General features: G+C 48.5%; 1 protein-coding gene and 1 non-coding gene across 4 annotated transcripts in view; both read right to left on the bottom strand.

Moving 5' to 3' along the window:
• Window positions 1-555: 555 nt before the first annotated feature.
• The window catches only part of LOC135825307 (zinc finger ZZ-type and EF-hand domain-containing protein 1-like), a 116,369-nt gene continuing 90,789 nt past the window's right edge, over window positions 556-26,135 (bottom strand). For 2 of the 3 annotated variants that reach the window (XM_065338045.1, XM_065338046.1), the window contains exons 63-88: window positions 25,055-25,152; window positions 24,085-24,166; window positions 22,937-23,109; window positions 22,066-22,198; window positions 20,974-21,027; window positions 20,219-20,407; window positions 18,016-18,130; window positions 17,532-17,602; window positions 16,221-16,655; window positions 14,577-15,101; window positions 14,061-14,161; window positions 13,235-13,297; window positions 12,663-12,758; window positions 12,052-12,142; window positions 11,362-11,463; window positions 10,893-11,066; window positions 9,930-10,073; window positions 9,421-9,473; window positions 8,444-8,562; window positions 7,891-7,978; window positions 6,429-6,488; window positions 5,927-6,043; window positions 5,337-5,508; window positions 4,274-4,345; window positions 3,473-3,577; window positions 556-2,194 (exon numbers count right to left, since the gene is read on the bottom strand). In XM_065338045.1, coding sequence (XP_065194117.1) covers window positions 1,919-2,194; window positions 3,473-3,577; window positions 4,274-4,345; window positions 5,337-5,508; window positions 5,927-6,043; window positions 6,429-6,488; window positions 7,891-7,978; window positions 8,444-8,562; window positions 9,421-9,473; window positions 9,930-10,073; window positions 10,893-11,066; window positions 11,362-11,463; window positions 12,052-12,142; window positions 12,663-12,758; window positions 13,235-13,297; window positions 14,061-14,161; window positions 14,577-15,101; window positions 16,221-16,655; window positions 17,532-17,602; window positions 18,016-18,130; window positions 20,219-20,407; window positions 20,974-21,027; window positions 22,066-22,198; window positions 22,937-23,109; window positions 24,085-24,166; window positions 25,055-25,152 — 3,708 coding nt within the window. In that variant the 3' untranslated portion in view covers window positions 556-1,918. The remainder of the gene's footprint in view (window positions 2,195-3,472; window positions 3,578-4,273; window positions 4,346-5,336; window positions 5,509-5,926; window positions 6,044-6,428; window positions 6,489-7,890; window positions 7,979-8,443; window positions 8,563-9,420; window positions 9,474-9,929; window positions 10,074-10,892; window positions 11,067-11,361; window positions 11,464-12,051; window positions 12,143-12,662; window positions 12,759-13,234; window positions 13,298-14,060; window positions 14,162-14,576; window positions 15,102-16,220; window positions 16,656-17,531; window positions 17,603-18,015; window positions 18,131-20,218; window positions 20,408-20,973; window positions 21,028-22,065; window positions 22,199-22,936; window positions 23,110-24,084; window positions 24,167-25,054; window positions 25,153-26,135) is intronic. The other variant, XM_065338047.1, reaches the window with a different exon arrangement.
• Window positions 19,095-19,192, bottom strand: Trnay-gua (transfer RNA tyrosine (anticodon GUA)). Its single transcript has 2 exons — window positions 19,156-19,192; window positions 19,095-19,130 (listed from the first exon to the last, which is right to left on the bottom strand). It is a non-coding gene; the product is annotated as a tRNA-Tyr (tRNA).

Raw genomic sequence — 26,135 nt, 5'->3', positions numbered from 1 at the left:
TATTGCGCATATAAGCGCATGGGCTTCTACCCGAACATGTTTACACAGCCAAAGATCTTTTTTGCAGCAAATTTTCGCTTATGAGCGCATGCGCTTATATGTGGGGAAGTACGGTACTACTACTACTGCACATGTACATGCCACCACTAGGCACTAGTACTCGACACAATAGTTTTTATTACAATCAGCAAAATGTACTAATACTTGTGCAATCCTACATGTAAAAATTAATACAAAAAATGAGTCCCAGCATGCATGCACCCAGCGGACCTGTAATAATAAGTAAAAAGATGCAACACCACAACACCATGTACCAGAGGAATAGTAGTATACTGATTGCAATGAGGAAATACAGTAAAATATCTGTGTTGTGAATAAACCCGTCACAGCCATCACTAGTATTTTTGGTAAAATTGTTACTACTCGCTGATTGTTGATGGAACACAATGCTACACGGACAAGGAAAAGTGCGGCAAAACGGGCGAATGAATGGACACACACGCGCATCTGCAACAACGAACCAGTCATCACGCGCACACCATCACGGTGAACGAGTGCGAGTGCAGATAAGTATTATTTTTTGTAAAGGATAAGAAACAGGATACACGATGACAAAGAGCAGAATGCAACGGTGTCTTGGGAAATTCTAACACGCGCCCAGTAGAGAGACCGCTATGCTTTGCTAACAACAACATGTACAGTGTAGAAACTTAGGAGGACAAAACAGATAATCTGGCAGCATCAGCAGCATACTGACAACGGCCGAGCAGGAATGGAAAAGGTAGCGATCAATTCGAAAAGGAAGCAAAAACAACAACAACAACAACAAAACAATGTAAAGGCACCCGTGCCTCACAAGGTACATAATGTCTGACGACTTGTTTCATTAAAAAAAAAAACGATCCAAGGACGGGGTAGTGTGGGTGGTCGGGGAGAGGGAGGGGTTGTAAGGGATAGTGTGGGTGTTCGGGGGAGAGGGGCGGGTTGTAAGGGATAGTGTGGGTGTACGGGGAGAGGGAGGGGTTAAAGGGGATGGTGTGGGTGACCGGGGAGAGGGGCGGGTTGCAAGGGATGTTTGGGGCGTACGCAACACATGCCAGCATGCCGCTAGTACGCCTAGAGATACAATGTGCAGAAGTACGGAAAATAGTGCGAGCCGAGGAGCGTACAGCACTCCCACACACACACAAAAAGGGAAAGCGCGGGCGAGCAGGACGGCTTGCTACATAAAAGAGAAAACAAGTAAAAACAAGTAAAAACAACCCGCTGTAAAAACAAAGAGCAGCTTTTGCACAACTCCCAGCGGCATACAGCAGAACGGTATAGATAGCGCATGACACAAGCAATGCAAGCATACAAATAAACGCTATACAAATTGGAGGGCTGATAGCTATTTTTCTAGTTTTCCCTTGAAAACTAGCATGGATATCCAAGGAAAGGGATAGCGAAATTATTCATGACGATCCCACCACATATGCAGAGCTCTAAAAGACCTAAAACGGACTGGTTGTGCATATATAGGACTAGCACGCCTACTACAAATAAGGCAATATCCAAGCATGAAACAGAGTCAAATAGGTGTAAATAGTGCAAGGTCGAAAGAGAGAGAGAGAGAGAGAGAGAGAGAGAGTGTGTGTGTGTGTGTGTGTGTGTGTGTGTGTGTTTGTGTGTGTGCGTGCATGCGTGTGTGTGTGTGTCAAAAAAGACAAGGTGCACCCCAAGCCGGCGGCGAAGCTGAAAGACAGGAACGTGCGTCCCAGAGTGCATGCAAACACACGATCACTGACTGCACACCACAAGCTCAACGTCAGCAGACGCTCTGGGAGACCACGCAGCTAGTTGCCAGCGTCGATGGTGTCTATGTGTTTCGAGGAAGGCAGCGGGAAAGCATAGCCCAGGACTAGTTTGGATTCACAATCTACCAATCATCGCCGTAACCAGAACCAAACGACGAGTCGGCACTTTCATCGTCGTCGTCGTCGTCTTCATCGTCATCCTCATCCTCACAAGAATCAGAGTTGTCGTCGTCGTCAGAGGTGTTATCGTCATCGTCATCGTCGTCGTCATCGTCGTCATCATCATCGTCGTCGTCATCATCATCATCATCATTTTCCTCATTGTCACCGTATCGGCGGCGATTCCTTCGTCTTCTCCTGCCCGCCTTGGACGCATCGGCCTCGGCAGCTTTGCGTGCCTGTGTGTTCAATACAATGTGTACAACATCACAAGACGCATGCAGGTTTCAGTCGGCTGCAAACTGAATCACATCACATCACCCACTAAAAATATACATGTTACTGACCGAAAGTGGGTCACGTGTTGGCAAAAATGAGACAAAGTGAGTCAGGTGTTGGGGAAACCGTGCGATATTCAGTCATGTGCACTGTGTAAGTGTAGAATCTCCCAATTTCCAGCCAACACGCCGATATTTTGCTCCATTTTGCTAGCAAATTCCCTTTCAAAATTCTTCGATATTTTGCTCGCAGAATTGCTAGCAAAATCGGGCTATGCCTAACCTGGACCTACCCTGTCATGTGACCCTGGACCCACACAGTCATGTGGCCCTGGATTAGGCCTAGTCCAAATTTGCAGGCAATGCTTCCAGCAAAATATCGAAATTTCCCACGAAAAGAAGTTGCTGGCAAATTCCGAGCAAAATATCGAATTTACAGAGGATCTGGGTGTGTTTTGGCAATTTTATTCAAATTTCTTTGGTTTCATTGGGCCAAAAAAAATCACGGTTCGCGTGAGACTCGGCCAAAGGCCCAGTTTTCCGCATCCGCAGGAACGCCACCACCCTCTTGGATCAAGGCGCAGATGCAGCTCCTAAGCGGTGGGAGGTGAGTAGATCAGACCCACCACAAAGTGGTCAAAGACCGAAATCCCATTCACTGCATCCATTCACTGCATTGGGCCAACATTGTGCTGAAATAGCTCGTGTAGGTTGTCAGGGGTACATAAATTTGAAATCATGCTACAAAATCAGTAAATCTAACACCATTATAAGTTTTGCTTTCCTCATCAGAGTCACCATCCACCTTTACCAAAGTAGACGGTTCATTCGAAGCCATTTTTGCCACAAAGCAGGAGCAAAATGGAGCAAAATATCGGAAACGAAGGTCAATGCCGAGCAAAATATGGAAAGTGATCGGGCAAAATATCGAAGCGCCCGAGCAAATTTGGGCTAGGCCTACCCTGGATCCACCCTGTCATGTGACCCTGGACCCACCGTGTCATGTGACCCTGGATCCACCCTGTCATGTGACCCTGGACCCACACATTCATGTGACCCTGGATCCACCCTGTCACGTGACCCTGGACCCACGCATTCATGTGACCCTGGATCCACCCTGTCACGTGACCCTGGACCCATCGTGTCATGTGACCCTGGACCCACCCTGCCATGGGACCCTGAATCGCAGAAAGATGGTTGAGCAGGAACTCCTGATTTTTACGTATCGATCTTGCTTACCTCTGCGGCAGCCGCGAATGCCTTGGCGTACTCAGCCATGAAGATGTTGGTTGCCTTGTTTGGCATGTCAATTGCAGCACCGATGAAAGCTACTGTGCAGATGCCCTGAGCAGGAGAATACAAATACCGTAGTGTCGCGTTTTTAAGCCAGGCTTATTCCTGTAGAAACCAATGTCAATGCTAGGCTTCTATTCAAATCAGGTACTAGTATGTATGTGTATATCAACACTAAAACCAGGCTTACGTGCTGCAAGTGCATCTTGAAAATCAGGCTTCTATTCAAAACAGGCTTCTATATGAGATGGCTGTAATACAAGACATTACGGTATAACAAGCACGCTGTTCCCACCCTGGCAGTACTGGTAAGCCAGGAGTGTGGCGTCCAGTCAAACGTAACACTTGTCATGTTATATCTAGCGCTACATGGAGTGGGTGAGAACATGTTAGGTTCCTGCGTGCAAGAATGACATTCGGACAGTCACCCGCACATCTACAGCGGCAGAGGACCAGTGTGTGGGTGACTGTGTGAGGACCAGCGTGTGGGTTACTGTGTGAGGACCAGTGTGTGGGTGACTGTGCGAGGACCAGTGTGTGGGTGACTGTGTGAGGACCAGTGTGTGGGTGACTGTGCGAGGACCAGTGTGTGGGTGACTGTGTGAGGACCAGTGTGTGGGTGACTGTGTGAGGACCAGTGTGTGTGGGTGACTGGGTGAGGACCAGTGTGTGGGCATCAAACCAAACCACATTCTGTAAAAAATAAAATAAAATAAAAAAACACCACCGTCATTGCCGTACACATACCTTGGACAACGTGTCATGCAGACCTTCTGGCGTTGCCATAGCAATGATAAACTCATCGGCAATATCCCACTCCTGTAGCGTAAGAATATCACACACACAAATCACATGTGGTTGCTTTGAGCGCAGACACGGACAGGGAACAGATTGCAACAGTGACGTAGAACTAGTAATACCGTAAAACTGCACTTTCAAAGTATAAACTATAAAGGATGTTTTGTGTTTTTTACTCCTTGCTGGTGTTAGGAGAACATGGATGCAGTGAATGGGATTTTTGGTCTTTGACCACTTTCTGGTGAGCTGATCTACTCACTTCCCACCGCTTTAGGAGCTGCATCTGCACCTTGATCCTTGAAGGGTGGTGCCGTTCCTACGGATGCGGAAAACTCGGTTTCCAGCCGAGTCTCACGCGAACCGTGAATTTGTTGTTGTTGTTGTTGTTGTTAGGAATACTTGTAGGTTTAAACTCTGTTCTTCCGCGTCTCCCCACCGGATGCAGGGTTCCAGCCTAAGGAGGGGGGGGGGGGGGTGTGTGCACCCCCTCCCCCACTCTGATTGAGCCCCCCCCCCCCCACCCACCCACACACTCATTTGTCGATTTTTGTCAGACAATTCAACAAAAATGCAGTCGATTGTCACTAACAGAGGGTTCATAAAGGCACACTTGTCTAGGGTGAAGTCGAGGGTCCGCTCCCGTACGTTGCATTTCGCATGGCAAGACAATTTTGGAAAATGGAAAAAGTGGGCTCCGATGTAACTGTTTCCTCTTCAGAATGAGACATCGACAGCGCAACAGCAGCCACACTAAAAGACCTACTGTATAAGCAGAAATATTCGTCAGGAATTTAATTTCGTCTTTTTAGTTCAAGGAGCTTTTGGACTAAACTAATGTTGATTTGTCCAGCTTTTCAATACACTCTTATGATCCATGGACGAAATTTACAACCGGACGAGCTCCCTTTCTTTGGAGCTGGACGAAAATATTGACCGACAAAATTTTCTGCCTGTGCAGTTGCAGAAGACATCCTCAGTGCTCAGTGGTCCTAGTCCTAACCCCATCACTCACCATCACAAGATTCTCCACTATGAAGAATAGCTCGGTAAGCGCCAGAGTGATCTCAGGCGCCAAATACGGCGTATTGCTCTCCAGCGGAACCTTCTCAAACGACTCGGTGTACAGAACCCAGAGTGGTCTCAACTGACCAAGATCTGGACCTTTCTCCTTGCCTATGCACAGTCTGCAGCAGCAGCAACAGCAGCAGCAGCAGCAGCAAACATCACTTATTGGCCACTGCTCTCCTCGTGAAATAAAAAAAGATAAACAACAGAATGTAATGATGACAGTGCGGTGCAAGCGTCTGCAGTATGTAATGTGTGTGTGTGTGTGTGTGTGTGTGTGTGTGTGTGCGTGCGTGTGTGCGTATATGTGTGTGCACCTGCGTGCACGTGTATGTGTGTGTGCACGGCATTTTACGCTATGTGCGCGTGTGGGAAGGACAAACTTAAAACGAAGAAAAATGCAGGCAATTACTGATGTGCATGTGCACACACACGTGCACACACATGCACACACACACACACACACACACACACACACGTGCACACACATGCACACACACACACACACACAAACACACACACACACACAGCACTTACTTGTCTACATGACGCATCATGGACACCAGAAGACCGAGGGCTTTGATGCGGAACGCAGATATCTGTGAGCAAGCTACTGTTACCAGGCTGCGGCAGAGCTGTGGGTATGGCAGAGACCTAGTGTAGAGACACAAGAGAAAGAGAGACAGAAAGAAAACAATACAGTACACATCAGTTCCAAATACTCTCAGTCTCACTACAGGCAACACACATGCATGCACACACGCATGCATGCACGCACACATACACACACACACACACACACACAGACACACACACACACACACACACACACACACACACACACACACACACACACACACACACACACTAACACACACACACACACACACACTAACACACACACACGCACACACGTACGTATGCTCAAACACACACACACGCGCGCGCGCACGCACACACACACCATCAGATGGCAAGCGGTGGATGGCAAGAGCACAGCGAGGACAGGAGAAAGAATAAATACATAGCAGCAGCTTACCTGAGTAGTGGCTCATCACCATCAAGCAAGGATTTCACTAAGGAGTAGCCTGTCTCAAACCTACACAACACACACAAACACGCCGAAAATTATCGTTAGGGTGATTTTTTCCGGTAGTAGCTGTCCTTCAAATCCGAATATTAAACTGTCTTGACTAGTTTGAGGGAAAGACATAAACGGGAAAAGTCTGAAGAAAAAATTGACTGTCACCACCAGGACTCGAACCAGGGACCCTCGCTTGTAGCTAGCGATGCTCTAAACACTGAGCTATGGTGTAGTCGTCATCCCAGCAGAGACCGTTCAACATTTTCTTCAGACTTCGTAACTCACACTTCCTGTGAATCCACACAGGCGGGTGGGACGCAGCCCTCACTGTACCCCACAGCACGCGGGGAGCCCCAAGTCATTAAACTGTCTCTAGTTATTCCACATTTTCTTGACTACCGTACTGGCAATATATGTTGTCGCGTAACGCGTAACGCAGGGGGGGGGGGGGGGGGGGGGTGCGGCGTAACGCGCGACCAGGCTAGTGCGACAAATTTTCGTTGAGTTCGTAACGCGCGTCCGGCGGGGTGCGGCGATCTTTTCATTGCAGTTTGCACTGCAAAAAAAAAGGCTGAAAACTGTGAAAGCACGTGTACCGCGTGGTGAAAAGTAGTTTTTGGAGGAAGCGCTCTTCCCCTATGTCACTTTCCTTTTGATGATCTTCTTGTGAACAGATCACTCTGATAGTTAAAATATACAGTCTTCTATTGATATCGTTGTCGCCCTTTGCCGTCGGGTTTGTAACAGTTGGATAGCAACTGAATTTCTGTGCCTTCAATGTGGATGAAAAGAAAAAATGATGCGGCAAAAGCAAAAAAATGATGCGGCAATAGCAAAAAAGTGATGCGGCAATAGCAAAAAAAGGACTGCGGCAATATAGAAACCTGTGTAACGGCTCCTGTGCGACCTTGCATGTAACGCCCTGCGTGCGGCAAACATGTGCCAATGTAACGCTTCATGGCCTCACTGCGGCAACATATATTGCCAGTACGGTAGTAGAAGACGTAATCCTAAAAAAATGCCGACCAAGTCTTCTGATCGTGCGCACAACCGTCATCGTTGTTGCTTCCCTGCAGGCCTACAGCTCATACAGCCCTCCTGGTGACAAGGATATCTTCGTCGCTAAGGTGATGAGGCACTTCATACAAACAATGCAAAGGCGTTACGCGTGGCGGCCATGGAGCCGGAGGACCAGGAATGGTGGGTTCCTTGTCATCCGGTTTCCTCAGTGAATCTCTCCCATTCTCTCACTTTCCTCAGTTGCCACTGCAACTCTCTGCAAGGGGGGGGGGGGGAGGGCAAAGAACCCAATATCATACCATACGGCGAGCTCACCTTTCCATACCCCCTCAACTCTCTACAAGGGGGGGGGGGGAGGGGGCAAAGAACCCAATATCATAACATACGGCGAGCTCACCTTCCCATACCGCCTCCAGTGAGTGTCATTTTCCATCCCCATTCGGTATGACTGCTGTCAGTGCGGAACTTCCAGTACACCGTATCACCTGCACGTGTGTGTACGTGTGTGCGTGTGTGAGAGTGTGTTTGTGTGTGTGTGTGTGTGTGTGTGTGTGTGTGTGTGTGTGTGTGTGTGTGTGTGTGTGCGTGTATGTTCAAAAGAATGGTGGATGCACAAATGGATGCACACACAAAGGGAAGCACATCAACAAAGGACATTCCCACGTTGCAAAAGAAAGATAAAAGAGTGCGGGATTCAAACCCCATCACCCCTGTCTTTCCGGGACAGTACAGTACCAACTCTGTTGGCGTGGGAGGGGGGGGGGGGGAGACAAATACCCCCCCCCCCCCCCCAACAAAAAAGTAACCACACATACACCAATGGCCCTCTCTTACAACACCATGATCCAGACACAAAGCAGCTCAAAGCACTTGTCTATAATCAGCAGGAAAGACAACAACAAACAACAAACAACAGCAGCAGCAGCAGCAGCAGGAGCACATTACTGTACCTGGAAAGTCAGCGTCTACCCAGACATCAGATCCGCGTCCAGAGTATTCACGTTGGTGCTGTGTGTGATCCCGTGAGGAAGACAAAGTCAGAGTGTCACAGCCTTCCTCCGTAGAACACCTACATACACGGCACATGTACACACATTGACACGCATGGACACACATGGACACACACGCACACGCATGTACACGCATGTACACGCATTGACACGCATGTACACACACACACACACACACACGCACGCACGCACACACACACACACACACACACACACACACACACACACACACACACACACACACACACACACACACACACACACACACACACAAGCACGCACATGCACGCACACTCACACGTACACACGCACACACACACGCACGCGCGCACGCGCACACACAGAGATGAGCGGATACAACAGAGAAACATGAGAACACAACCAGAAGGGATCAACACAGTATTTAAAGTTAACATGCTTTCATACAAGTACATACACACAGATGAGCGCTCGTACGCACGCACACGCGCCCGCGCACACACGCACACACACACACACACACACACACACACACACACACACACACACACACACACACACACACATACACGCACACATGTATACACACACACACACACACACACACACACGCGCACGCACGCACGCCCGTACGCAACCACACACACACACACACCCACCTCAGACCTCACCTCACCTCAGACATGCCCATCGCGGAAGCGATGATAGCGTACAGCTATGTTAGACATAGCAACTTGTGCTGGGATTACACCATTCAACAGCTTGCAAGGCTGATGAATTGACTGCCACTATTTTTTAGCCTAACACCCACACACCCACACACCCACACACACACACACACACACACACACACACACACACACACACACACACACACACACACACACACACACACACACACACACACACACACACACAGAACCATGATCACTACTTACTGGTTGTCAAATGACACGTGAACAGATGTTGCTCCATCCAGGGTGATTTGTCCCTGCAACGGAAAACACAACACACACACACACACACACACACACACACACACACACACACACACACGCGCGCGCGCGGACACACACACAGCAAACACGGACACACGCACGCACAGTCATAAAACAGTGGTGTATATTGGTACTATTCCACCACGCCAGGTGACTCGTGAAATGGCTATAGGGCATATGCTCCATAGGCACACTAGCCAGACTTACTCTCGCAAAAAACAAACCCTAACCCTGCTAAAACCCAACGAAATCCAGTCAAGCACCACTCCAGTCAAGCCCTATTTCCTTCGGCTTACTAAACTCAGCTTAATCCCACTGATTTTGGCTTGAAAATGTGTGGCAACATTGAAAAAATCCACCCGAGGCCCACTGAAGGTGGCTTGTCAAACTCAGCTAAATCCAGCTAAAACAACCCCAAAACCCGGCTGGTTTGAAGTGGTTTTCCTTACGGTTTCGTTCATGTTGTTAGAGTACTTGTGGTCTGACTGGGCCGTCTTCTTCTGCATGACACAGCTGCGCATGCACTGGCAAGCTGCCTGGCAGAGTGGAGACATGTGACATGGCTCGACGTGCTTCACTGCTTCACACAACACCTGTACACACAGCATACAGGTAGAGCAACAGATGACAACAGCAACGACGACGACGACAACGGCGGCGGCGGCAGCAGCAGCAGTAGCAACAACGACAACAGCAGCGGCAGCGACAGCAACAACGACAACAGCAGCGGCAGCGACAGCAACGACGACAACAACAGCAACAGAAACAGCAACAATGACAGGACGTTTTAGGAAAGACATGGTTTTTAAACTTGGCATAATAGCAGCTAATGACAAGAGCGGCGGAGTTTAGTTATAAACCCTGCCACTAACACACTTTCCAAATTGAAATTCACTACACAATTTCTCCCACTTCATTGAAGTCGAGTTGCCTGCCATTGAAGTCGAGTTGTCACTGCCTTTTGCAAGCCCAGTGTTGGCTGAATAGACGGATCCCCTTCTAAATCTGGGTTCGAGCACGGGGCGTAACCTCTCTCGCGATCGAGCTGCTTTCGAACGTAACAGCATCCTTGGCAGTGTGTTTTCAGGTTTTGCTTTGGAACGTCTTCAACTTAGTTAAACCCTCAAGAGTTTCTCATGTACATGAACCAGTCAAAAAGGCAGTGAGACAACACAACCTCAATGGACTGAGTCATGAGCCCAATCAGCAGGCACTGAATTGGATAAGAGCGATATTAAACTAAAGAGAGAGAGAGAGAGAGAGAGAGAGAGAGAGAGAGAGAGAGAGAGAGAGAGAGAGAGAGAGAGAGAGAGAGAGAGAGAGAGAGAGAGAGAGCTGTTTTCCATTATCCTACGTGTGTGTATCAGGATAGCACACACCAATACCATGGAGAGTACAGTACATGTACCTACCTTCTGGAAGGTAGACCAGGGAAGCGAATCGTGCAGCAGTTCCAGTAGGGAGTACATCGAGCTCTCCTCACCGGCCTGGAACAGCTGTGTCACCAGCTTGAGTTCGCTGGGCCAGTGTGCCAGTACTTCTCCGAGAAGATTGCGTGCATGCAGTATGGCCACAGCTGATTGCCACTACGCACACAGACGCATCCACAAGACACACACACACACACAAACACAAGACAGAGACTCGGATGGAGAGCCAAGGATTAATTTATATAGCAAAGAAAGGGAGCAATCGCATGAGCTTCAAGGAAACCTAGGAAAATTTCAATGAAACCTAGGAAAATTTCAATGAAACCTAGGAACATTTCAATGAAACCTAGAAACATTTCAGTGAACTCGGCATAAATTTCATCAAACCCCGGGGAAAACATTGTGAAACCAGGCTAAATGGCAGAACTCCAGTACGGCTCTCCTCTCTTACCTTCAGTAGGTCCGTTCGTGATGCGGCCGTGTCGGCTGGTTTCTTGGCAAGCTCGGTCTTGAGCAGTGCTTTGGAGGCTGTACGCCGTACCTTGGACACAAGCTGAAATAGGAATGCAAACACACACACACACACACACACACACACACACACACACACACACACACACACACACACACACACACACACAGCATGTACAGTACAGTGCAGCCCACAGAGTGTACCATGAAATCCGAGTAAATTTCCAACACACGGAGACTCCCCTGATTTAGGCTAAGGCCAGTGGAAAATTCATAAACACAAAATACAGAGAAAAAATGAAACTAAACGAAAACTTGCAAAACCAGGGTATTGCAAACAGAAACCTAAATTGCAGCTGCCCGGAAAAAAACATTTTCAATGTGGGAACGTTTACGAATCACATTATACACTAGACTTTTCCCATTTGCGTTTTTCCGTCAAACCAGTGAATATTTTATACGTTATTCGCATTTCATGATTGTTACATAGCATTATGTTGGCATTATTTGTTCTATTTATCGCATTGTGGAAACCCCTTCTCATGCTACAGAAACTTGGATAATAGCAATGCAAGCAAGAGCAAAACAGTGTGAACACAGGAAGCATGTTTGCTTGAGAAAAGTCTTGGCTGACATTCCCGAAATGGAAGCACAGCGAGGCTTTGCTTACATCTCCATTCTCTGCGTCGCCCTTGTTGCTAGGAATGAGCAGCTCCAGTGCATTGCTCACTTCGATGTCCTCACTGACGGCTTTCAGTGTGCTGGATATGACAGATAGACAGACAGATAGACAGACAGACAGACAGACAGACAGACACGTATGTACACACGTACATACATACGTACACACACGTACGCATACACACACACGTACACACACACACACGCACACATGTACACACTTACACCCACACACATACACACGCACACACACGTACACACACACGTACACACACACGTACACACATGTACACAGTGTTAAATACTGCGTCCAAGTCACACCCAGATCTACAGTACCAGTCTACAACCAGAGTGTACTGGAAAACGAGTGTACAATGGCATGTACATTTCGTCTTGAACATAACAAAGTTTTCAAATTCGTCAAACGTTACAACTAAATGTTCGTAAATGTTAGTGGTTTTACAGTAGCTCAGGACAATGGTGATAGCTCTAGACAATGGTGACAGCTCAAGGCGATGGGGATAGCTCATGGCGATGGTGATAGCTCAAGGCGATGGTGACAGCTCAAGGCAATGGTGATGAGATTAAATGTCAACCTACCTGGTCTCCTCGGTTGAGGGGATGAACGGGATAAGACCAACATCGGTCAGGCCGTCGCCGCGCGTCTTCGGCTTGATAATCTTGGGCTTGGGCTCCCTGTGATGGAGAAGAGAGCACACAGAGTACAGCACAATGTACACTACACTGCTCAGGATTATAGCCAGGAAACAAATTGTGGGGGGAGGGGGGGGGGGGGATAGGGTAGGGGAGACAAACAGTTCACACAAGTTTTCCATGTTCCGCTATTTTTTTTTACTAAAAAATGAAACACAGAACACCTGGAACGATAGTTTAGTGGCCGTATTTTCGCTGTGTGAAATGAGTTAGCACGAAAATCGAAAACCAGTTACCGTCCCTGATTTTCCACCCATGAAAGGAGGTCTGTGAAAAACAACTGATTTCACAGTTCAATCTCAGCCCAACCAAGGCTGAATCGATAATTTCAGGACGGTAACCCTCGTAAGACATGTCTGATGAACACGAATCCACAACGGCCTAATGGTCGAACATGCCATAATGCATGAGGTTGGCGTTCATCGCGTTTTGAAACTAAACCCTTCACATGTACTCACCATCGTTTTGCCATCTCCTTGATCTCATCACTTGCAGACAAGTTGACAGAGTCATCATCAAATCTACCAAAATACAGAAAATACACACACACACACACACACACACACACACACACACACACACACACACACACACACACACACACAAACACACACACACAAACACACACAAACACACGCACACACAAACACACACACGCACGCGCACGCACGCACGCACGCACGCACGCACGCACACACACACACACACACACACACAGTACAAGAATAGTTTTAAAATATTAATTACTGACCTTGTGATACAAACCCTTCACAGTGACTCCACCACAGTTTTGACCGCGGCGCTCTAATAATTATTAGCATTTCTGGCTGGACGTTCTTGGGCTCCGCATTCTTCAGCGCGCGAATCTACTGTATCACGAAAAAGTTGACCCAGCCACTAATTAGTGCAAAGCGGGGTTTTCGTTAATAGCGTTCATTACCAGTCAACTACTGTAATTTCACAAATTTTCGGTGTACTTTTATTTTCGGTACTTTCGGTGTGTCTGTTTCATACCTAAAATTTCAATACACCGAACAAACACTCACACACATAATCCAATAGGGAACTGCTTCTCTGTACCGAAAATTTCTGTTCACCTAATCTGGCCTGTTGCCCTCATACCGAAAATATTGAGCACCGAAAATGTCTGAAATTAGAGTATCCCATTCGGCCGGGCCGCCTGAAATCATGGTGCTATGTCCCTAAGCTATACAATACGCATACATGTACAAGTATGCCACGTGAGAGATTATAAAGAACCACCATGTGCAGTTTCAAACTTACAGCGCTCGCACGGCATTGATCATAGCTTCACAATTGCGATTGTGCTTCTCGTAGATAGCTCTCAGGATGGATAGCTTTGTGCCAAACGCATCGTGAACAGTCTGAGACAGAGACAGAGAGAGAGAGAGAGAGAGAGAGAGAGAGAGAGAGAGAGAGAGAGAGAGAGAGAGAGAGAGAGAGAGAGGGAGGGAGGGAGGGAGGGAGGGAGGGAGGGAGGGAGGGAGGGAGAGAGAGAGAGAGAGAGAGAGAGAGAGAGAGAGAGAGAGAGAGAGAGAGAGAGAGAGAGAGAGAGAGAGAGAGAGAGAGAGCAGCTGATGAGACACACTGGGGAACATTGTGAATCAACTAACTTGGAGGCGCAGTACCTAGCTGAAGAAGGCACTGTCCCTGAAGCCTTTGTCTTAGCCGAAACCAGACATGAATGCAACCGTTTTACTCACAGATGCGCGTAGAGCTCAATTCTGAGTAATATACGAGCTGTTCTTCTTATTTAATATTATTAGTTGACTGTCTTACCAGTATGGTGTCTTTGCCATCCTCAGCAATGCCATCCAATGGGTTTTCACCTTGCTCCAAGTCACTGTCGTCATCATCGTCACTGCCATCTTTCTTCTCTTTCTCCTCTTCCTTCGTGTCTTCCTCCTTCTTCTTGTCTTCCTCTTCTTCCTTCTTGTCTTTCTCCTCTTCCTTCTTGTCAGGGCTGCTAGTCGAACTGCTGGCTTCGTCGTCATCGTCTTTTTTGGCTTCCAATGACGCCGCCACCGAGTGTTCAGTCTTGTCATCTTGCTCCTTGTCGGTCTTCTCAGCACTGTCCTCCGGACCGCCGTCGCTAGTTTGTGCATCGTCTGTTTGCTTGGTGTCATCTTCTGCACCACTGACAGCCGTTGCTGCCGATGCTTCGTTGGATGGGGCATCGGCGGAAGCACTTGGGTCGTCCTTCTTTGCTTCTGTCGATTCGTCTGCTTTCGACGTTGTCTCGGTGGCAGTGGCGGTGGTGGTGTCCTTGAGAAGGGACGGCTCAAACAGGCTGAAACACAACAGCTGCACGGCAAGAAATAAACACGCACACACAGATGCATAAAAACGTAACACACATACACATACACACACACACACGCACACACACACACACACACACACACACACAGGCTGAAACTCACAGGCACATGCTCATACAGACAGACAAGATTAATGGGGGAGACAAGGAGTTGTCGTTACAGATCGCGATGAATATAATGAATAAAGCGAATGTTTGGAGGGTAAAGGTTAATGCATGTGACATCATACACTGGGTTGACAGGCACATGTACGCGGTCCCGTCCAGGCCCACCGCTCACAACAACATAGCAAACGACATGATGCTTGGGCAGCAGACCGTGAACGCTCTCAACACACACTGGCAGTACAACAACTACCAACAACTACCAACAACTACCAACAACTACCAACAACTACCGTCCCTTCCCGCCTCCCGCATACATGCACACAAACATGCACACAGGCAGACAGACACACACGCACGCACGCACCCACAACCATACACACATGCTGGACAGTTGCAACACTGTGTGACCTGGATGGCGTAACCCCCCCCCCCGATACATCCCAACCAGACATACCCATAAATAGAGAAATACCCCACGCCCTTTGGAAGACCTACCCACCCCAATAAGGAGCCTGTCCCCTTCCATATACATATACATGACTATTGGATAGCAGACTAGGTCTGCCCAAGAGAGGGCAATCACACAACAGGTCCAGTGGAACCAGTTCGGTCGGTCTGCCCATGGCCGGACCAACTTTTCGGCCACAAACGTGAGTGTTTACTGCAAAGGAGGTCATGTGTATACCCTCCAAATCATGCACAACGTATGAAAGGCCATCCTCTGCTACCAGTGTAACAGTGTAACCATCCTCTGCTACCAGTGTAACCGGTCAGGACTCGATTATAGGAGAAGAGAGCGATTCCAAGCAATACAGAGGATAATGAAGGATAGAACATGAGAAGGCTGCAGTGGAAGACGGTGTGAGGGTGATGCAGTGAGAGATAGCACGGGAGAAGGGAGCGAACTGTCACACAGGGTATGGCCGGACCAATCAATATCTGCTTCCACCAGTCCTGCACAAGCGTGAGCTCGCGGAGAGCAATAAGTTACATACCTCTAGATGTGGCAGGGTCCAGGACGTGCTGAGCGCCGTGCCACGACCGGCCAGCTGCACTAGCGCGCTGATGAGATTGCGCTCGATGAGCATGCCGACGCGCTGCTCGACCGTCTCGCCGAGGCAACGGCCATGCTGTTTCTTGCCGCCCGGGTGCTGCTGATCATCGGATGACGAGCTAGCAGTGGCTGACCGAGCCAAGCCAGCGGTCGCACTATCATCTCCGGCGTCGGCGTTGCCAGTAGCATCAGCTGAGAGGGAACCGGTAGTTGGTGTCGTGGTGCTGGTGCTAGTGACACTCGACTGGCTGCTGGAGGGTGTTACGTCGCTACAGCTACTGGTAGCGCTCGGCGAGGGCGACATGCACGACTGAACGTGGCCGGCCATTTTGCTCAGCGTCGACACGGCACGCGCGGCAGTCGGAGAAGTGGGATCCTAGACACACAGACAGACATAGCCAAGTGCACATGCACATATTAAAGAACAGCAGCAGCAGGAGCAGCAACAGCACCAGCATCAGCAGCAACGACAACGACAACGACAACGACAACGACAACGCCAACGCCAACGCCAACGCCAACGCCAACGCCAACGCCAACGCCAACGCCAACACCAACACCAACACCAACAACAACAACAACAACAACAACAACAACAACAACAACAACAACAACAACAACAACAACAACAACAACAACAACAACAACAACAACAACAACAACAACAACAACAATTCTCTTATTGGCGATGGTGCCATCGTGAGAATAAAGAATTCAAACAACAACATTAACAACAACAACAACCCTCAGCCAGTAACCTCATTCTGGAACTGATACTGCAACTAGCCGTGCACCACTGCCAAGTGACCAGAAGAAAATCCCACAAAAAGACTACACCCACTCGTCCCTGGATGACGAAGGATTCCTCAGCGAGATCAAAACAAAGCACAAACAGTTCCGCACCTACCAGGCGACCCAATTAGACTCGGACTGGAAACTCTACACAGCTCAGCAAAACCAAGTAACAGCTCCTTTGCGACAGGCTAAGTCCGACTTTGTCCAGCAAACAACGTCGACGGGGACAAACCTCAACCGTCTACTAAAACATTTCACGAAAGCGCCTAAGCATACAATTCCCACACTATCGACAGCCAACAGGGTAGATGCCTGCACTCTGTGACAAAACATCTGGGTGCAGCTTATACTCCAGTGCAGCTGATACTCCGGAAAACGCGGTATCTCCCCCCCCCCCCCCACACACACACTTGCGCATGATGACATAAATAGGCATGACACTACATTTGTAGCGTACCTGTACACAATTCACTACAGCCTTGAGAACCAGAGATAGGACTACGGCACTTTCCACGGATGATAGACCATCTGTGTGTGCAGAGAGAAATACAGCACAGTTGCATGCACACACACACACACACGCACACACGCACACACACACACACACACACACACACACACACAAACACACACACACACACATGCACACACACACACACACACACACACACACACACACACACACACACACACATACACACGCGCACACACACACGCACGTGGAAAACACACACAATGCTGAACTAAAATCCTAAAACTCACACAGCAAACGCGTCGAGAAGCAAACAAACAAACATACACATGGGCACAAACAAACACCCATGAACACACACCCATACACCCATACACCCATGAGCACAAACACGCACGCACGCACACACACACACAGATACGCAGATGCAGCATAGAAGAGAGCACGCAGCTGGAAAACAGTGGCTTACGTGTACCTAATGCAGCCGTGGGAAGCAAGCTCTCCAGTAACTCAACTAGCTTGGGGAAACAACTGGTATCGACGGCATAGTTGCTGATATCCTCGACAATACAGTCTTCCTTAACCTGTACAGCAACATCACACATGGCATGGTCATGTGTCAGTCAGTATGCATTTAGACTACAGTAAAACCTGTGACTAACGACCACCCCCTGGGGCCAGAGAAAGCGGTCTTTAGTAGCAGGTGGTCCTTAGTTAGAGGTTTGCACCACGCAACCATGATATGAATGTGAGACCGTCCGTGCCTGGCGGAGTGGTCGGTAGTACCAGGCTGGTCGCTAGTCACGGTGGTCTTTAGTTACAGGTTTTACTGTATACAGAGGCTATGATGTGACATGATGCTCATGTCTAATCACGTGACTACATGCATTACGTCATATATTTTGCCTGTATGTTACGTCACAACCAGCATGCGGCACCATCTTGGATACTAGTCGCCTCAAGTGCAGCGCATGCTTGGCTTGACCCTGTTGTCTGTTCTTTTACTGGTCTTTTTCACAAGAAAGGGTTTGCTCCCCACACCGGAGCTCGTGATTTTCCGCCGACTTGACCCTTGACTGACTCACGACTGCCATCCAGAGCACACGGGAAGTCCATCTTAGTCTTTCTTACAAATCATCGCCGAAGTCGCAACCACTACCGTAAAGTCTTGTATAAAAGCCGCGGCTTCTATGACTTTCTTGGTGAAAATGTTCAGGCTTCTATATGAGACAGGCTCTATACAAGATAGGTATTTCTATGTATGTCAACACTAAAACCAGGCTTATGGGTGATTTGATGGGCCCAAAATTGCGGCTTCTATTCAAGTGCGGCTTTCATACAAGACTTTACGGTATTTCGTTTCGTCTTCTTCACACCTGCGTCTAAATTAAGGTTGACCGTGCGCAGTACAGTGTCGTGTACACTCACGTGCACTCCAGCACGAAAAATGACACTCACGAACAAGACTTATAATTTAGTGCAGTTGCATTGCGGGAGATGTGTACGATGGCATGTTCTTGAAAAGGAAGAAAAAAAAGAAGAAAAAAATCCTTCGAGCCGGATTCGAACCAGCGACCTAAAGATGACTGCACATTCATTGATGCGCACACTACAGTCTTCCGCTCTACCAACTGAGCTATCGAAGGAGACATTTCTCACACAGCAACAGTCAGCATTTGGAGTAGGGGGCTGCCGGTGGAGCACGAAGCACGGTCCAACGTAGTTCGCGTACTGGCATTGGACGAACCAGGAATGCTAGGGCTGTGGCTGTCATTCCCAATGGAGCAGCCAGGGTGGAAATAGATGATAGGATAAAAATCAATAACATGCAACTACAATGGGGGATGAGGGGGGTGATCTCGACACATACTAGTAACCTCCCAAGAGTGTGCAACTCTGCATATGGGGTCTCCGACGGCGAAAACTCATATCAAGTGTCTCGGGTACGTTTCGTACTACGTACAAACGAGAGATAGCGTGTGCGCAATCCAAATATCTGCCATATCATGCTGGCGATTTGCATATGCGCAGTGAGTTTCTGTCAGAGAGTGTTTTTCTTATTACTCCGCTGCTCGCTAGAAACGGGCTGGAAACGTACAACTGCGACACTACACCACGTGATGTGAGTTTTCGCCGTTGGCGTACCCCATAGAAAGGGTATGAGGAGTTGCACACTCTTGGGAGCTTATATACTCTTGCTGCAATGTGTACACGGTAGACCCTGAGCGCTGCAGGAGCACAGGTCATTGCGTTCTACAATAGGCTGCTGTGCACTAGAGTTCTGGGAGTGCTGCTTGGATTTCATGAACATGACACGACAGGCCGTGCATGTGCACTGTAGAGTTGAGGGTTCGCCGCTTGGATTTCATGTCAGACCAGGTGCATGTACCGGATTTCCCCCGATTATAAGTTGCACCCCCACTTTCACGTCTGAGCAATATCGTTTCAATATATTCATATAAGTAAGTGGTCATACTCAATTGGAAGTGGTATCCCCTTCTTACCTCGCTGCGTTTATCATTAAAAAAGGCGCGACTTATATTTGGGGAAATGCGGAGTCGTAGTACATCAAGCAGCTTGGTTCACATTCCACGCTCAAGAGTCAATACATATTCTGTCTAGGGCTAGCTCGACTAGCAATGGAAGTGTGGCGAGGTCTGTGCGGTACGTACCGTGGACTTGAGGCGTGTTTCGATGTCGACGACCTCCATCACACACTTGTCAGCGTCGTAGCTAAGCACGACAACTTGTCGACCTTCCTCGTCGGACACCATGGGTGACTTCTTCCTGCTGTTCCTGCCCTTCTTTGCGACGGGGTCGTTAGACGGAATGTAGCGGCATAGCATGCCGGCACGGTGCACCTGTGTCGGGTGTGTGTAGTGTAGTGTAGTGTACAAAGGACGATACACACACACACACACACATGCACACAGACATGCACACAGACAAAGACACAGACACACACACACATAAAGAGACAAAGACACACACACACACACACACACACACACACACACACACAGTGATAGACACACAGTGACAGACACACAGAGACAGATACAGGGACAGGGATAGAGATACAGGCACACACACAGGCAGGCAGCCAGGCAGGCAGAACATGCAGGTTAGCAAAAGCACAAATAGCCGAGCACGACATGTGCCATACATTCTGGAAACGAGAAGACATGTGGTCGGCAAAGTGCAAACTCCCGGACAGAAAGCATCAGATCTTGCTTTCGTGCTGCACTGCTGTTGAACTATATCAGACTGCGTGCACAGTGGCGAAGTGTTAGATGTCATGGATAAATACAGGACGGACAACATGTTACGAGTTACGACCAACTGATTCTTTATTTATCCATGATAACATTGGCTCAGCATCCGTATTAGATATCAATGAGCAATAGTAGTACAATGTACTACTCACATAGGGCAGGCCGGTCAGCACGGAGATACCAAACAACGCCGTGATGTCCACGGTCTGCACAGAGACAGCAAGCAGAAATACAGGAGATGGTAAACAGTTTTTTATAAGAAGAAAAGAGGCCCAAGGAACTACAAGTTACGCTATAATGTCCACTAACACCGCCACTTGTTACTTGACAATCAGCTCATGCGATAGTATTGCACGACACTGACCAACGGTACTGACGTTCTACAACTAACTGGCAATTAGCTCTAGCACATCTATGCAGACAGTTTAACTAATGTAGACAGTTTCCACACCACACCCCCCTCTGCATAGAGGTGACATAACTCGCATCCCTTTTTTTGGCGCTACACTCTGCGTAACGCCATGGCACGCGCGCTCACTTCAGAGCACAGTGCAATGCTAATGGCGCGCTACCTTCTGCTGCTTCTTCTCCGTGATGTGCTAGTTGCACCTTCTCTCTCTCTGTCCCCCCCCCCCCCCTTCTGCATACTAGGTGACATAATTCGCATCTTTTTTTTGGCGCTATACTCTGCGTATATATACTGCTCTTGTGTGGCTTCCACGGTATTCATTGTTATTACCTGGCGATGGCCAAGTGCCGAAACGTTGTATTAAAATGGAATGGTTCAGATTCGCAGAGAATTGTGGAATGGGTGAGTTCACCCAATTGTGTAAATAGTAGACAGTTTTGCTGAAAGTTTTAGAGTTACAGGTACAGGGATTATCAAACAGCATTGGCTATTTCATCATCGCTCTGAGAAGGTTTATGAATGGTTAGCTGGTGTGTGTCAGTGTGTCAGTGTGTCAGTGTGTGAATGTAACTGCGGGTCGACACCATTGGGTTTGGCCAGGACAGGGAAACACACGCGCACGCATGCATGCACACACACACACACAAACACACAAACACGCGCACGCGCGCGCGCACACACACACACCTGCATTCGCATGTGTGGCAGACCAACAACAGTTTTACAAACAGAACAACATTCTGTACGAAGAGCGGCAGACCAATGGTGAATGACACGCTGCCAGCGCAACAGCTGCAAACGAACAAACTAATGACAAGTGTGACCATTCAAGTACCTGCTTGATGGACATAGTGGAGAGTTTCTCTAGGCAGGATGACATATAGATGGATGTGGGCTGTCGCCACACGCCCGTACTGCACGTATGCTGCAACAAGTCAACGATTAGAGCAGCAACTTCCAAGTCAGAGCTGCACAACAACACCACCACCGACACAGACACAGACACACACGCATATACATCAGACACAAACACATCAGAGGAAGATACTCAATGTGCGACGAGTGGCACCCACACACATTGCGTGCGTGCGCATGCGCGCGCACGTACACGCATGCACGTACACGCACATGCACACGCACACACACACACACACACACACACACACACACACACACACACTCACACACACACACACCCACACCCACACACACCATTGGACCATTGGACGCCCATCACAGGAGGCGATGATAGCGATGCTACAGCAGAAGCCATAGCAGCTTGTGCTGGGATTGTACCATGCAACAGCTTGCAAGGCTGAAGCATTGACCGCCACTATTCAGCCTGGACACTCTACACCACACAGCTATGAAGTGGCTTTTTCTGGCCAGTGAATCCCTACTTTTTGGTCTTTTTCATTTTTTTGACACACACACATCACACCACATACTCCGGCATGCACTGGCTGTTGGTAACCACCCAGGAGAATGAAAGAAAAGTCAGGTGGAGTCTGAGAAAGAGAAGAAAGACGGGTGTGACCATAATCGTCGGGAATCGAACCTGCAACCTATCGATAGGAAATCGCTGCACATACCACTGCACCATATGGGACACACACACACACACACACACACACACACACACGCGCGCGCGCGCGTGCGCGCGCACGCACATGCACGCACACACGCACTGCACGCACACTACTTACTTCTTCATTCGCTGCGTACCAAGAGCAAAGAGGTAGGCGATGGTGGCCATTCCTGGCCCACTGCTGATGTCTACGTCCATCTCCTTAACGTCCAGTAAGGCCACAGCATCATCCTCGACCTTGTCATTCTCTGCCAGCCGTGATTTATAGATACTAAGACTTTCGTCACACAACTACACATGGGATGAAGACAATGACGAGGAGACCACGCAGCAACAGAAGCAGGAGAATGACAAAGATGAGGGCAAGGATAAGGATGCCAACAGCATACCAACAACAGTGACAGCGGCAACAGCAATAGCAGCAGCATCAGCGTCAGCAACAGCAGCAGCAGCAACAGCAACAGCATCAGCATCAGCGTCAGCATCAGCATCAACAACAGCAGCAGCATCACCATCAGCATTACCAACACCATCAGCATTAGCAGCAGCAGCAGCAGCAATGTCTAGTTCTAATAGTTGTTCTAAACAAAGAAGATACCCGGCAGGAAGGTCATCGCAAAGAATACCTCTGCCAATACACTAAACACTGATTTCGCCTCAACTGAACACTGCAGTCATTCCACCTTCATCTCTTTAGTCAAGCTCTCCACAAGCAATCAGTATGTTATTCAGACACATCAGCTAAGTAGTTGAATTCTATGCAGCTCCTGGCTACAAGCAAACCCAACCACAGGCAAAACTACCCATGGGAGAGTTAGACCCCTTCACCCAACCAAACCTAGCGCACACAAGGGGAAGGACAACAATGTTCAGGCGCGTGCGCCGGTGCCCTTCAAGGGGGGGGGGGGCGGGGCCTCCCCCAGGAAAATTTTCAAAAAATGAAGCAAAATCCTGCATTTTAAGCGAAAAAAGGGGGCTCCAGGCACCCAGGAACCCATACGGGGCACGCGCCTGATGTTCTACCTACTCACAGCCGTACAGACAAGGGCACACTCCATCCAGGCCGGGTGGAACCGGTCAGACTGGTCAGGCCATGGCCGGACCAACTTTTTGGCCACCAACCTGTGTTTACTGCTGGGCAGGTCATGTGTAGCCACCATGTCATACAGTATGAAAGGCTGGGGTATGGCCGGATCAATCAAAAACTCTTGCCACCGATACTGAAATCCCATACTCCAAGACATGGCTTCATACTGCAGTCCTCACCTCTGGCTTCAGCAATCCTAACAGGCGGCCCAGCAGAGCTAGTGCAACGTTCTGCACAATGAACTTGCCAAGAGCCGACATGCTGTGTGTGGAGAGAGAGAGAGAGAGAGAGAGAGAGAGAGAGAGAGAGAGAGAGAGAGAGAGAGAGAGAGAGAGAGAGAGAGAGAGAGAGATCAGAAGGGCAGCACAGTCAGCCATTATCAATATTCCTAACACCACTATACCCCAACTCATTGAACCCCACAACCACCATCACCACCACTCCACAACACACTCTCGACTGACCCAATCCACTTGCACATCACCACCATGACCGCTTTAATTAATGCGCTTCCCGAATCCCTTCGCACAAATCATATCCCCAATTCATTTCGCCAGGAACTTAACAATTCATTCCCCTTGGGCACCCTGTAAGAAGACCTTCGGGTCTGTTGGGAATGCCCAAGTAAAATAATAAAATACAATACAAAATACAATACCATAGTGAAGATGGTTGAGACAATGATAATGTCAGACGCTCCAGACAGCTGTTTTGCGGCTCCAACAAAGTGCATCAGTGGAGGTAGTAGATAACCAATCTGCGGTCCAGGAATGATGTTAATTCAAAAGGGCAAAACTGGCGCAACACTTCAACATCCTAGGGCATGCCCACTATGTAGAAAGTGCACAATTATGCCAGTTGTGCTCTATGTCGCATTATTCCTGTGCCTCAAATTAATTATCTACTGCCTCCACTGATGAGCTTTGTTGGAGCAAAACAGCTGTCTGGAACATCTGACAATATCATTGTCAATGGGATTACCCACATACTTGAACATCTGCACGCACGCACACGTACACACGCATGTACGCACGCACGCAGGGACGCACGCACACACACACACACACACACACACACACACGAGAACCCGCACACAAGCACGCATAAGCGCATGCACACACTGCACACACCCACACACATGGAAAATACCTGGCGAGAGCAAAGAGCGCTGGGAGCAGTTCCGTCCGCAAGAATACCTCAAACTCCTCAGCGCGTTCACCTTGCTCCGTGCCTCCCCAGAGTGAAATCTAGCCGGAAAGCAATAGTGTCAATGATGACGAGAGTGATAGTAGCGATAGCAGCCACAACAACAACACGTGAAAGATCAGTTGGTGACTAAAGGTCCAGCTACAGGACAACATGGATGCAAGTTATCATTCAACCTGTTTGTTATTATTCACACCTACATGTATCCGCAGGCAGGCACAGTGGGTTGGTCTAAGACCATGATTGAGAAATGAGAGGTACCAACGTTCAAGTCCTGCTTGGAAGCGGAAGGATTTTTTCCAACCGTGCTTTAACCCTTTACAGTCCATTCAGAAAAAGATGGACTTCTAGCTTTTGGCCATAAATGGGTCAAGCTTTGAGTTTTTTTAGAATTTTTTCTGCAATCCCCTATAGAATCCTCTTCCAATTATGTTTCTGAAGTTTTTTTGTCCAAAAAGCAAGCCATAACAAGAATAGAATTTCGGCCAGGTTTTGCCCCAACAGCACTGAATTGGGAAAAACCATACAAATCCAGGCCGTTTGACCCCGCCTGCAAACGTGCATTGTGCGGTTCGAACCCCAGTTCAGGTACCCTTTTTGGACCCTTTTTCAAATTTCAAATTTCGCAGCACTGCACTGTGTACGATGAAATCACGAAAAATCGCCAAATACGGGAGCTCGCCAGAGCCAGAGCCCATCTTTTTATGAATGGACTGTAGGGCCCACAATTATTTCAAGAAATGCACTGCATACGCGAGCCCGGGTACTTATATGGTCGTTACTTTGGTGTCCTTTGGCCGATTTTGGTGATCTTGGGCTTTCTGGAAAGCTCTTGGCCAGAGGAACACAGCAATACCCAGAAATCCATCAAGGAATCCACAGAACCAGCGCCGCAGCGCGATTCGGCGCTCCAAAGCCAGCATTGCGAGCGCCCAACTCAAATTCTCTGCCATTTCAACAAAATGTATCGCAGATCGCTCCATTTTTTTTACATGAGAGCTGAGAAATATGCCTTTGCGATGAC

This window comes from Sycon ciliatum, chromosome 9, assembly GCF_964019385.1.
Source record: "Sycon ciliatum chromosome 9, ocSycCili1.1, whole genome shotgun sequence".
In the NCBI taxonomy this organism is placed as follows: domain Eukaryota; kingdom Metazoa; phylum Porifera; class Calcarea; order Leucosolenida; family Sycettidae; genus Sycon; species Sycon ciliatum.
Note: the sequence above shows the minus strand (reverse complement) of the source record. Positions and strands in the feature narration are given on the sequence as shown.